Consider the following 13,496-nt stretch of genomic DNA (forward strand, 5'->3'; position numbering starts at 1 on the left):
ATCTTCTATGCTGCTTATCTTTATCAAGATGATGGGTTGACTTTTTTTTTGCTAGAGGGTGGACACACTCTGGACTGGTCGCAGGTCCATCCGAGGGCACATGGGAGAAATCTGGGCTGCCTAGAGAGAGTGAAAAATATTCAAACTCGGAATCTCAGAACTGCAAGTTAGTTGCTAACCACAAGCCCACCGCATCCCAAATAATAAGATGGATGCGAAGCAATATTTAATGAATACTACCTCAATAAGAGGGTCATTAAAATCGCATTAGCCTGAGTGTATTTTATAACTGTCTGGCAGTATATTGATTGGCAATTTTATTTGTGAGTGGCTAAGCATTCAACTAAAAACAACATTGTAGGATAGTACATAAAATATTTCCGACGGTCAATTCAATGCAAGGTTTATAGTGACCGTTGGTGCGTTTCTTGAACCACATTTGAATCTTGTTTTCTCAACGTGTAAATGGCAACGTTAACAACTAACGTTATTTGTCAATAGTATAATTTGTGGTTTCGCAAAGCATAATAAACATTCTTGGCAGTCGAGTGATCGCATGTGGTTGGGTAGGCGGGACCTATCGCCTTGAACACGGCAACACTGTCGGACGCTTACCTGCCTTAACTTCTTACTAAGAAGGGAAGATTAACTTGGGTTGATTAAGTCAGTATCTATGAGTGCGGAAGAGGATAACCGACATTTCTTTCGAGAACCCACAGAAACAGGATGCGCTGTTATCGGCGTGCATTGCTCCTGTGCACGGCGTTCACCTTTTTGTCGTCGCTTTACGTGTTCAATCATCTCGCATCCACCCTGGAGGACACCGACAGGCGCGGCCTTGGCGAGCTGAGGACAGCCGACGGAGGGAGTCCCGACGCGGGGAACGTTCTCAGGAAAAGGCCCAGCTTGGCAGGCCGTCGAGTTCGAGAGCCGGTCAGGTAGCTAAAGCTACATTAGCCATGATGCTAAATTTATAATTAGTAACCTCAACCGTGATACTCCCCTTACATTTAGGCAACAACGACATTGATACCGACACAATAGCATGTAAAAAAAAAAGACGAGTATGAGTAATTTATTGCTTTATAGTCGTGTTTGAGTTTCACTACTAGGAAATATTTATAATTTGGTTTACTGGTTTGTACTACAGTAATCTTGTGTTGTCAGGTCATTAATTTGCTAATTTCTTTAGCTTCTTTCCCAACGCCTCCTGGTGAGAGCTAGCCTTTAATTCTTAATACTATAATCCCGTCACACACTGCTAACTTGGTAAAAAAAAAATAAAGCAACAAAAAAGATGGTCTTTTTTTACTTTGTTAGGTGTAAATCATTGTCAGTCTCTTACTGGAATCCGTTTTGGAGGTTGCCTGCTGATGTTTGTGGACTGAACTGCTTTTTGGAATCGTCTTTTAGGTATGACTGATTTTGTGCACCTCTTAGAAAGATACTTAGGAATGCAATAAGCAGCATTGCAAGTGTTTAGTGGCCACACGCAGAGAGACAAAAGAACTGTTGCTGCCATCCCAAATGCCTCATGAGCTTTTAACAAGCTGTGTTAATTGCACAATCACAGTTGCTGTGTTGTGCTTTGTGTTCACAGACTGTAAAGTGTCACTCTTAGAATAAATGTGCAATAATAACACAAGAATTGGTGTGTTTAATAAGCTCTTCTTCGACATGCAATAAGTCAGGTGATTTTTCACCTTTCAGGAAATTAGCATAGAAGAAGTATTTTTATTATTAGCATGCAAGTCCTAGCAAGTAAAACCCAACAAAGCTCAGTATGAGTTTGCCGATATCTGAGCAACTGCTGGGTCTAATTTAACTAATTTTATGTGTCCTGGCTTTTAGCGATGAGACGAACCCTGAAGGAGAGGATGGTGGCGATGAAACCAGTCACCTGGCCGTGGTGGCCTGTGGCCCCAGGCTGGACGAGACGCTCACCATGCTAAAGTCTGCCATCCTGTTCAGCAAAAAGCGTGTCAAATTTCACATCTTTGCCGATGACGAGCTTCAGGGCAGTTTCAGAAATGTGGTGAGTGTCCAGACCGGTGACAGCACAAACTAACATTCGTGCACAACTTTTACCGGACTTAATAATGTCCAATTTTGATCGATGCTGTCAGAGAGGTATTCATTTCACAAGGATGAATCATAAAATGTTGCCCGACTAGTTCTGGACTTGCACATACAAACTTGTTGGCCTAAGTGTTTTGAAACTGCTGAAGTTTGAACAAATAATCTCAAGAAACCTTTTATGAAGACAACTGGGAACTGGTTTATAAATTGTGGAATACCTTCCTGATTGTCTTACTCTGCTGATGACCGTCCATGAAGTATAATTATCTTTTTATTTGTCATTTTTCTTTAAAGCTGCTCTCCTGGCCGAGATGGCTTCAGATCAAGTTTAACTTCACCATCTACCCGATTACCTTCCCCAGTGGGAATGAGAAAGAGTGGAAGAAGCTCTTCAAACCTTGTGCCTCTCAAAGGCTCTTTTTACCTGTAGGTTCTTCAATCATTTTAACAGCAACAAACACACATTTTCCAAGTGTTGTCATATTCAGTTTTTGATGTCTTGTTTCTCCAGCTAATCCTGAAGGATGTGGACTCTTTGCTGTACGTGGACACAGATATCCTCTTTCTGCAGCCCGTGGAGGACGTCTGGGCCTTCTTCTCACAGTTCAACGCGAGTCAGCTTGCTGCCATGTCCCCGGAGCACGAGGAGCCGCGTATCGGCTGGTACAATCGCTTCGCCCGCCACCCTTACTATGGCAACACTGGCGTCAACTCAGGAGTGATGCTCATGAACATGACGCGCATCAGGGAAACTTTGTTTCAGGTGATTGTCCTCGTGGTGTAAAATAAAATGTATTTCATGTAGTGAACTCTTCAATTATATGGAGAGAAAAATGGCCACGTTCTTGGCTGGTAACCAGTCCAGTGTGTATAATGTCTCTCACCCAAAGTTAGCTGGCATAAGTGGTATAAAAATGGAATAATGTTCTTACATTTTAAAATGACAACACACTAATGTTATGAGGAGTAGTTGCAGTACCAAAATTGTCCACCTGAGGTCAATATCATCATTCAATCCTGCACTCCAGCAACCTACAGTTCCTTCATTTGAGATGAAGTGTTGGCAGATTTAGCTGAAGCAAAAATATCAGTATTTTTTTTAACTGACTTTTCTGAATTCTTCCAGAATGACATGACTCCAGTTGCGCTTCAATGGAGTGAAATGCTGATGCCCCTGCTTCAGAAGTATAAACTCAACATCACCTGGGGGGACCAGGACCTTCTCAATATCATATTTCATCACAATCCAGGTGGGTGCACATGCATTTGACAGGCTAACAAGTTTTTTCACGCTAAAGTCAATTGCTCTTGCACTGTTACAGAAAGCCTCTACGTGTTCCCCTGTCAGTGGAACTACCGTCCGGACCACTGCGTCTATGGCCTCAACTGTCAGCAAGCTGAGAACGATGGCGTCTTCATTCTCCACGGTAGCCGGGGAGTTTACCATAACGAAAAGCAGCCGGCGTTTAGAGCTGTCTACGAGGCCATCCAGCAGGTACGGACCCCCGACAAATGAGCAAATCTAATAATTAATCCTTATTTATTAATAAGGAACAAGTGTTGCAGACAGGATAACATCTGCTGCCACATCGTCTTTTCAATTCGCTGATCATAAAATGTATATTTTTGGAATGTAAGAGGAAGTACACAGTGAAAATCCACATAAGCACAGGGAAAACATGCCCATTCAACACAGGAAGTCCAGAGAGAATATTCTAACCCAAATTTCAGAAATGTAAGGCAGACGTTATAACCACTTCTCTGTTGTGCTGCTGTCATCTTTATATTACTAAAAGTAATTGCCGTAGAAACACACTTTAACCTTTGTGTATGTCTATATTCATGAAGAGCTCTTTGGATTTGCTAAAACATTTTACTCCTTGCTGAGTCCTCCAAGACAGTGTCTTTTCCAGTTGAGAAATATTTTGACATCTTGAACGTCAACTTGTGCTTTTAGACTGGGGGATTATAAGGCTTGTTTGAGTAATAAAAAAATCAGCCTATCAGTTTGCACTTTGAAGTCCATGCTTTTCTTCGTGCTCAATCAATAGTACGTTAAACATTGCCATTACTTGTTCTTATACATGATTGGATAATCCTGACAAATCATCCCCACTAGTGGAACGCTTGCTTTACCTGCGGAGATAAAATACAAATTTTCAGTAAATTCATGTCATGTTTCCAAGCTGAGCTGTCCAAAGTGAGTTTAACAAGAACCAGTCATCCATTTTCAATATCCTGGATTGGTTGCCAGCCAATCGCACTGCACATACATTACAGACAGTCAAGCATTCACACTGTAATCTGCTAACCAACGCTGCCCTGCAAAGAACAGGCTGTGGAAAAAAAAAGACCTATTGGGTTTCAACCCTTTGTATTTCCCCAGTCAGCCACATTCGAGAGACCTAGTTAGACTAGTTGGTTAGCTGCAGAGCTCTCATACCGCCGCCACCCTCACCGGGTCGCCTTCGATCTGCCCGTGTTGAATCCCACACACCAGTCAACAAGCACGCGGCAATCAGTGGAGTAAAAAGGAGGGCTTCATTAGCTGTTCTCCATCCATTACCGCCACAGGCTCCAGGCCGGCAGCCACCAGCGCGGGCCCGCGTTCTCAGCTATTAAGTAAACGAACAGGCTTCATAACGGAGCACACGGCCGTCGCTCCTCCATCCGTCTCTCTGACAGAGCAAACCTGCGTCCCGTGCGGTGCAACGCGGACTTGTGAACAGCTCACTGGTTAATGTGACACGTGTAATGTATCAAATGGATTCTCAACCGAGCAGTACAGTTCACTTTGTGTGATGGGCACCGCGCTGGCAAACGCTGGCACACGCCCTTCAAAATACAGTATTTTGCATTTGCGCTCTTTTATAATTGATGTTGCATTATCATCACTTTAGCCGTTTTGCACTGAGCAGCCAAGACAGAAGTGGTGAAGCACCACTGCTACCTCACAGTAAGTTCCGGTTCCGGTTCTGTAGTCATTATCACAAATTTCTTCTTTGTAGCCACCTGTTAGCTTTAAAATGACTTAAATAAAGAGTAAATATGACATCCGCATAAACCTAAGCATGAATTAATATTCTTGCAAGACAACAGCAACTATACAGCAAAAGCAGCTTACTCTGTGGTTGATCAAAGAACACTTCTCTGAGTGGCTGTGAAGGTAACGAGAGAATACGTTGGAGGGAGTGGGAGAGGGAGAAATGACACCGTAAGCTACGCGCCGGTTAGAGTTGTTGTTTTGGCGTCACCTGTTCTGACTCAAATTCAAACATTCTGATTGGCCATTCGTTTTTAATGGCTAATCAGCTTCTCTAGTCGAGTCACCACTGCTTTGTGCTCAGCCCTATTTAGCAAACAAAGGAAGTGTGACACTTAGTTATGTAAGAATGTGCAGAAATAACTGTCATTTTCCCATCATAATGTTTACACAAAATGTAGAGAAAAAAAATACCTGGTGACACATTTCCAATTTGCCACTGTACATGTATTATAAATTATTCAACAGAACTGTCACATACATGCAGTGTCTCTCTGCCTTGAGAAAATCATTTCCAGGCTTAAAATTTCAAACTGGACAGTGACAAACTGAACTGATTGGGGTGGGGTGGGGAGACGTAGCTAAAAAAAAACCGAGGCATCGTATAGTCCTCCTATGCAATCATCAGTAAGCCTATAGCCTTAAAAAAACAAGGTGGCGACTTTAGAACATTTCATCCACGGTTACAAGCTGTTTTATGTCACACTTTTATTAGCACTTTCTTTTGCTCCAGCCCGTCGAGCCCACTCACAATTTGTTCCCACTCAGTCCTTCGGGGACAGGCTCCTAAAGCCTACAGGAGGCAATTCCGGAAGAAACTTTCATTTCCCTCCCACCAAGTGCGCCTTAGTCAGCCCCGTGTCTCCAGGCGGCCTCTCCCATCCAGCAGAGGCGCGTGCAATAAAGGGCACTACCATTACCCCGGCCCGGCCCACCAAAGAGTTGTAAAATCTTTAGTGCTGATGCTAGTTAGAGGCATCATGATGGCGATGCGGACGACGCAGCGGCAGCATCCACATAAAAATCGATGCGAGGCCGTTAATGGTGCTTTACAGCCTGTGGCGCTATATGAAAGATAATAAAGAAAGTGTGCTTTGAGTAACCTAATGCGTGGCCAAACAGGAGTCAAATGAGGTGCCGTAAAATTGCGATTGCTTCATATTTACAGGAGAGTAGTAAAAGAATGGAAAGAAAAGTCAACATCATTTCTCGCTATATTGAATTGTCTGGAAGTTTCATATTGGTTTCTTCATTTAGCAGCTTTGTTATTTTCTTTACAATAAAGGAGCCCAGAGGGGCGCACAATGCTGCACTTTTCACTAATAGCATTGAGCATATTCCCACACATTTCACTTGATTCATATTCGTCATTCCGACGTAGCTTGTATTGAAATAAAATCTCATGCCGAATGCGATCGCAATGGGCCATTGCGCCTTACATGAAGGTGTAAAGAAAAAAAGAAATAGAAAAGAAAAACTCCAAGCAAAAAATCAAGCAGAAGTGGAGTTGCTGGTGAGTCAACAGCTAAAAAAATCTCTGTGTCTGCAATTTCTTTTCCAGTACCCCTTTGGCGAGAACATGGAGACTTCGTTGCTGCAGCCACTGGAAGAATCTCTCCGGAGCACCACCGATTCCTACTGTGGACGGGTGAGCCACTTGTTCACCAAGAGGCTCAAACGTAGTATTGCATCTGTCAAAAAGGAGGCGACACGGGGAAGATGAGTCGTGTTTTATTCAGGGAGGGAATCTGAGAGTCACGCATTCGAGCCAACCTGTGCCGAGCTTTGGGCCGCTTGACCCGTATGCACTCAAGCTCGGTACGCTGACCGTCCTCTGACACGTTTTAGGAAAAGGTGTGCTGTGCACAAGCACATCAATGTAGACGTTTCATACAATTACCGCTCCTTACGCCAGTTATTCACGAGAACTGTTTTGCACTGTAGAAATAAACACAAAAAGAAATAGTCTGTCGGAAAAGTTGCAGGACAGAGGCGAGTTATGAAGCAATGACGGGGAGAAAATACAAACTTCGCATTGAAAGGCCTAAGATTCAAACTAGATCGTCTCCACCGTGAGATGAACTTGTTGAGATCATCTTGTTCCAAAAGGGTGCCACAAATCTCAAGACATGAAGACGTTGATATGAAGATACACTTTTCTGTCCAATTATTTATGAAATCATCTATGTGTTGAAAAAAAAAGCATCATATTGGTGTATAAATATAACAGAAACTGAAATGTTTATCCTTCAGAATGCAAAAGAAAAATGGGTCTTATTATTTTCTGAAGTTTTCATTTTTACCGTATAATTAGCGCCGCCGTATAAATGGCAAGTTGCGAAGGAGGACCCTCTGGATATGTAGAACTACGAGATTAACAGCAATATCAATATTTAGTCCACCTTCTCGCCTGTAATGTGTTATTTAGTGTCTCTTGCTGGAAATGAGGACTTGACGGAAAGACGAGAAACAAGACGGTGTCAAGTAGTCTAATTAGGCGTTTCCTTTCATTCTTTTATCCGTTTGAGCTTTTTTTAAGCGCTTCTGCAGTGTTCTTCAAAGATATTTCCTTTAAGAACATTTGGTATATGGATGACAAACAGGCTCAAGCCTACTGAATTATTATCTGTTTACAACTTTTGTACTGTGTAAATTGGGCCGGTAGTCATGCACCAGTCGCTTAATTTTTTATGTGTTTTTGAGTGCCGGTTCATATAAAACACCACCATCACCCCCCCCCCCTTTTTTTTATTTATTTTTTTACACCGCAGTCGAAAACATAGTTTACTTTGCCTCTGCAGAGACGATGAATTTTGCAGTAGAACAGGCACTTTTGAGACAATCGGGTTGTTCTTAAAATAGATTTATGATCCCAATACTAATCACTTTGCACAGTTTGCCCGGAGCTTTTCAGAAAGTCATTAGGGCATTCATCAAAGTTCCAAATAAGGAGCAACTGTTTTGTAATTAACTTTTTATTTTTTTTAAGCCACAATGTTAAAAAGAGAAAACGGTGAATATACATGCTAAACGTAGCTTTTCTGTTATGACTTGAAATTAGCGTTATCTGATTTTAGTGTGTTAAAACTTAGCACTGAACAGTGTCTGGCTGGTCCACCATTATTTCAAAGCACATGGAGGGGAATCCTATTTTAAAATTGTTTTATCATTATAGGTAAACAAGGATGATGTTTGCTGACATACAGCGCAGAAATATAATGAAGTATAAAATGTTTATCTGGTCTTTACAGTATTTAAAAAAATCCTGCCGATTCTACTGGATTGTGTTTACTTTTAGGTGTAGTATTTTCAAGGCTACATTTACACTATGTTACCGTCTGCCACAGCAGCCCCATTTGCTCGAAACGTCGTGCGCTGTGGGATTTCGCCGAGTTTTCCCTCCGTGTCGGAACGGGGCTGTCGAGCTGGCGTTAGGCCCGCTGTTTACCACGCATTTCGGTACGTTCTGATCGAATCACTCACGTTTTTCGTGTTCTTTCAAGATTGTCTATGGATCAAACTTGTGATAGACCGATTATCGGCCGGGCCGATTATCGGCGCCGATATTTGGCATTTTGCCGATAATCGGCATCAGCCTCTTTTTTTTTTTTTTTTTTTAACTTTCAAGGCAGAGAAATTAAAAGATGGTTTATTTTGGCTTGCTGCAGCACACTTTTGAAGCAGATTGGCCAGCCCACAGCCCCATGTGATTGTTCCTTGTTGAGTGGGTAGCAGCCAATCACCAGTAAGCTGCCTGTTTGCTTTTTCACCTCAAGTCACACGCACCACAACAGACTTTGCCGAAATTTTGATAAATGTCAGTCTATTACAGCTCACATCTAATAGAAAACTATTTCCCTTTGTAAAATTTAAAGAGACGTTTGTTTTTGTTAGACTTAAAATTAAGTTGTCTATTTTCCAAGATCTAAAAAAATCTTTAACATGTTGTAAATCACTAAATTTGTTTAATAAACATGTGCTTAAAGGCATTTAAACTAAGTCAAGTTTGGGAGTTTTTATTTTTAAATTTTCACACCATTTCCACCTTTTTTTCAACCAATGAATATCGGCTTGAAATATCGGTTCTCTGCCTCTATAACTACTAATAATCACTATCGGCCCTGAAAAAAAAAGCACATCAGTCTATCACTCGATCAAACATAGATTTTGTTAAGTGTTGGATTGCGTTTGTTGACTAGCAACTCCAGAGTCGGCGTCAGCGCCTCTCCAACAAAATTATGCCGCTTAATGAATGAATAATTCAACGTTTGTACCCAAAACATGCAAAAGAGCGGGCTAGTCACAGAAAATGTGCGTTAAATTACATTGCATCGCTCTCTTTGACACATTTCAACGTTAAGCTTTGGTGCCCAAATAAATTGAGTACATAAGGACTGTAAGGCCAAAAATATGCTTCCCTTCCCATCAGTGATAAGCTCCAAGTTGTGTTCTGCCCCATTACGTAGTGTCACGTTTCATTGCGTTCACACCGTCTTACTACGTCCGACTTGGTTTCTCATCTGCGCCGTGACTGCCGTTGTAAATTTTTAGACAATGCAAATATCTTAGCGGGCATCACGGCTTGTCACGTTTGCCCATCCCGTCTCCTTGCGTTGCCCCACAAGCACCTTGCTTTGTCTACCGTGCGCAAAAACGGGTCTGCCTTGGTCGCCAAGAACATACTGTAAACGTAGCGTCAGCTAAAACCAGACCACTTTTTGTCAATGGAAAACAATTTTTGTGTATTATTGACATGCAGTGTTTTTGCATTTTTTTTTTTTTTGTATCGCCCCAATCACCATTAAAGTCTGAGTGTTTTATTTGAATGCGCATCAGTTTGGTTGATAACGGCTGGGAACAACTTAACTCATTGACTCCCATTGACGGATAAACACGTCAAAGATCCTTTTTTTTTTTTTTTTTTTACTCGGCTGGTTTTGAATGAGTTAACCGCTTCGAATGTTTGCAATCTTTTTATTGACACAACACACACATAGAAAAAACAAAAAATCACAAGCAATATTAACTGCACACATCTTTGAAACGGCAATTAGACAAGAGAAAATCAGTGCGCAACGACTTGAGAAAATGCTGAAAGATGATTAAAAAGGCCGCTGATGTGTTAGCTTCCGTTGCCCGCGGCTCTGCATTATTTGCACAGGCGGATTGATGTACAACACATGCCTCGGATCAACAACGTGATGAATTTCAAACACTTCTCCTCTAAGAAGCTGTTAAATATTTCAGTTTTTGGGCCAGGAAGGATCCTATGTGTGTGTGTGTGTGTGTGTGTGAGGGGGGGGGCTATCTATAACGAGTGCTTTGAAAAAGTTCTACAAAGCCATACCTTAAACTTAGCTGAAGCGTCTATAAAGACCGAAAACAGTCTAGTGATTAAAAATACTCAGGAGGTCCATTAGCGTCTCACAATAAGTGATTATATCAGTGTAGGAAAAAAGATACTAAATATCCTATAGCAAGATGGATGAGGACAGTTTCAGCGTAAACCTGGTTGACTTTCGAGGGGGAAGCTAATGCTGCTGCTGCCGCCTGGTTACACTCCCCCTGAGTATGATGGTGATTGAGGTCTCATTCTCGTTCGGTCTTACAGGAATAGCTAATGGATTATTCATGTTATTGCTTGCACCACTTGGCCTCTCTATTGCTCAATAACGATTTTTAAAGCCTGAACATAAATTAAAACAGTCATAGGTTGACGGTAAGAGTAAAAAGGGTCACAAAGTTAGGAATATGCAATATGAGACGGAGGGGCAAGGTCATCAGCGGTGCATGTACTGTCTATTGCCTCATAAGCATTTATATGAAAATGACTTTGGCGAGAGACCGTCATGCAATTCTAAAAACCAAGAATATCTCCGGGGAACTGTTGTTAATATTAAACCTAGTAATGCTCATTGTGCATATTAAAGGGGATGTCGAGTCAAAAAAAATGTTCTTTGCAATAATCCGTTCTATGCGGCCCCACTAGTCTAAACATGGCCTTTTGATTACTACTGTGTTTGTGGAATAGGAATGAAGCGGTAAAATCCACCTGTTTTTCGCCATCTCAGAATTTAAATTAATTTTTAAAGCATATTATTCATGATAGAGCTGCTCAATTATGAAAAAAAAGATTTGAGTAATAATCGAAATCACGATTATTCAAATGATTATTTTTTTTTTATTAATGGAAACAATATTTTGATGAATCAAATGTGTTTTATTTTAAAATAATAATAAAAAAAAGGTCCAAATGTATAAACTCAAGGATGGTTCCCTTGTATAAAGAAAGAGTGCATTGGAGTTTACTTGTTATATAATAAAAATAATATATACTGTATATAATAGATTTTTACGATTATGCCTATTTTGTAATTTGTAAAGTTGCGTGTAATAATCGTAATGGAATTTTGATTAATTGCGCAGCCCCAGTTCACGGTACTGACAGTACAAATAATTATAAAATTGTGCTTTAACGGCCAAGGTTCGTCAGAGTAATATCCACTATGTATTTCATATCAAAGATTTAAAAAAAAAAAAAGTTAAAAGTTGCATTGCTATACCCACAAAACATTTAACATTTTTATCTGAAAAACTAACTCACATCATATTCTATAGATTTTATATGAGCAGTTCCTCTGTTGGAGTTTTGTTGTGCTTCATTTTTATTGAGCAGACCCGTACACAACATCGTTTTGATTAATAGAAATCGCAATGTCACCATGGGGTAATTTGGGGATAAAAAAAAAAGTTTGTGAAACTAAGTCCATTACTTGCAAAATATTGCGCAGGAGGTCTTGTAATGTTTACTCTGTAATGTTTATGATTTGTTATTGACAAAGCTGTGGGGATCCTGTGCGGCCACAACAGAGAGCAAATATTCAATATTTAATCAAAAACGCAGCTTTTAAAATTCCGTTGGTGTCCAATTGACGTGGCAGGTAGGCTTTTACTCATGCTTTGCAGGAGGCCATAACAAACTTTGCTCGCACGTTTGCATTTTAATGTCTTTTTAACGCCATTTCGTCTTTAAACACTTGCTAATGAGGCAGTGAGTAAGTAAACAAGTGTTAAATCTCCTTTGTCCTTGCGCATTTTCTCCTGCCTACTTTTTATACCGCAGTGATCATTTGGATCAACATTATACATTTGCCCTCACTTTTAATTGCGCTTGTACGTCAGCCTTGAAAGCAATTCATGTAATTTAGCGCCGCGCGGCTCAGTGTGGATCCTTCTGCACAGTGCTGATAAAAGGGAATTCCTCGCTGTTAAGCAGAGTCAGGCTGAGAAATATGCACACGCGAATAAAATGATATAGCTAGCGCGGTGCCCGTGGGCGGACGGTGATGTCATCTCGCCAGGTGACACCGTCACCCGTCGTCAATTCATGACCAGGAGACCGTACGGGTTTGTACATGCTCACGCTGGTGTTGGACTGCTTACTATTTCTTTTTCTTTTTTTTATTTTATTTTTTTTTTTTAATTTCTTTTTTGGTGGTTAGTGCCTGATGTTTCGTCCTCCAACAGACCTGATTCAAATCATCAAGCTCTGCCGGAATTTAATAACGATCCTGATCATTTGAATCACGTGCGCTGGTGGAGGGAAACATCCAAATCATGCAGGACCGTGACCCTCGAGGACCGGAATTTGAAACCTGTCCCCTCGGGTATGTAAACCTACAACCATAACTTTACATACGAGACTTTGGCACACTGTCACCTCATGTTGCAGCAGTGTGATGTACAAAAGCGGGAAAAGGTATCACCGAGTTTTTGGCGACGTTGTGTGTTCCTTAAAAGACTGATAAAGATGAACAGAGTCTCAAGTGATTGTGCTGCAGAAAATTCTGCACTTGTAACTATGGCTGAAAAAAAATGAGTCACATCACCCCTCGAGAATTTTATTGTGATTTAATATACCATTTTTTTTCAAGGTCCTCTTCCCATGTATTTTTTTTTAATATGAGAGACTTGATTCAGAATTTTTAACTTGGAGTGTTCTCCACGACATTAAATTCGACCAAGCAGGCTTTTTCATGTTTGACAAAAAAGTAGCATGCAAACGTGAATTGCAGTTAATTAAGCACTACATTTAAAAAAAAAAAGAAAAGAAAAAAAAAACCCTGCCAGCAGACCGAAATTCAAAAAATATTTCCCCCCTCCCAGAATGGTCAATGTCAACCATATTGCTAGCATACAGTACATCGGATAAATAGAAGACGTTGACGTGTTCTTTCATGAGAGAAATTCCTGAATACGGAGCTCGGAGCACATTAATGCCACATTGCCCTCAGAGCTACACAGCGTGGATCAAGAAATAGTCCGAGTGTTGCGCTTGCTCGCCTCACACTCTATAAACAACCACTCAAAGAGC

At 41.0% G+C, this 13,496-nt stretch overlaps 1 protein-coding gene across 2 annotated transcripts; it reads left to right on the plus strand.

Annotated features, from left to right (window-relative positions):
* The first annotated feature begins 556 nt into the window (after positions 1-556).
* On the plus strand, positions 557-9,121 carry gxylt1a (glucoside xylosyltransferase 1a). Of its 2 annotated transcripts, XM_088287288.1 has the most exons (8): positions 557-938; positions 1,321-1,413; positions 1,852-2,035; positions 2,374-2,505; positions 2,591-2,842; positions 3,206-3,329; positions 3,402-3,574; positions 6,684-9,121. In XM_088287288.1, exons 1-8 carry the CDS (start codon positions 727-729, stop codon positions 6,843-6,845), a joined length of 1,332 nt encoding a protein of 443 aa, XP_088143414.1. In that variant the 5' UTR covers positions 557-726; the 3' UTR covers positions 6,846-9,121. The 2 variants fall into 2 exon arrangements, with proteins under 2 accessions (XP_088143414.1, XP_088143415.1); XM_088287289.1 differs by lacking the exon at positions 1,321-1,413.
* Positions 9,122-13,496: the final 4,375 nt, after the last annotated feature.

The sequence above is a fragment of the Idiotropiscis lumnitzeri genome, unplaced genomic scaffold, assembly GCF_059441095.1.
Source record: "Idiotropiscis lumnitzeri isolate Australia: NSW breed Sydney's pygmy pipehorse unplaced genomic scaffold, RoL_Ilum_1.0 HiC_scaffold_35, whole genome shotgun sequence".
Classification (NCBI taxonomy): domain Eukaryota; kingdom Metazoa; phylum Chordata; class Actinopteri; order Syngnathiformes; family Syngnathidae; genus Idiotropiscis; species Idiotropiscis lumnitzeri.

What these genes read in the sequence shown, in the direction of transcription:
- gxylt1a (XM_088287288.1), top strand. Translation starts at nt 727, where the DNA reads ATGCGCTGTTATCGGCGTGCATTGCTCCTGTGCACGGCGTTCACCTTT. An exon ending in TTTTTGGAATCGTCTTTTAG is followed by an intron (nt 1,414 to 1,851) that starts GTATGACTGATT and finishes CCTGGCTTTTAG; the next exon opens with CGATGAGACGAACCCTGAAG. An exon ending in TCTACGAGGCCATCCAGCAG is followed by an intron (nt 3,575 to 6,683) that starts GTACGGACCCCC and finishes TTTCTTTTCCAG; the next exon opens with TACCCCTTTGGCGAGAACAT.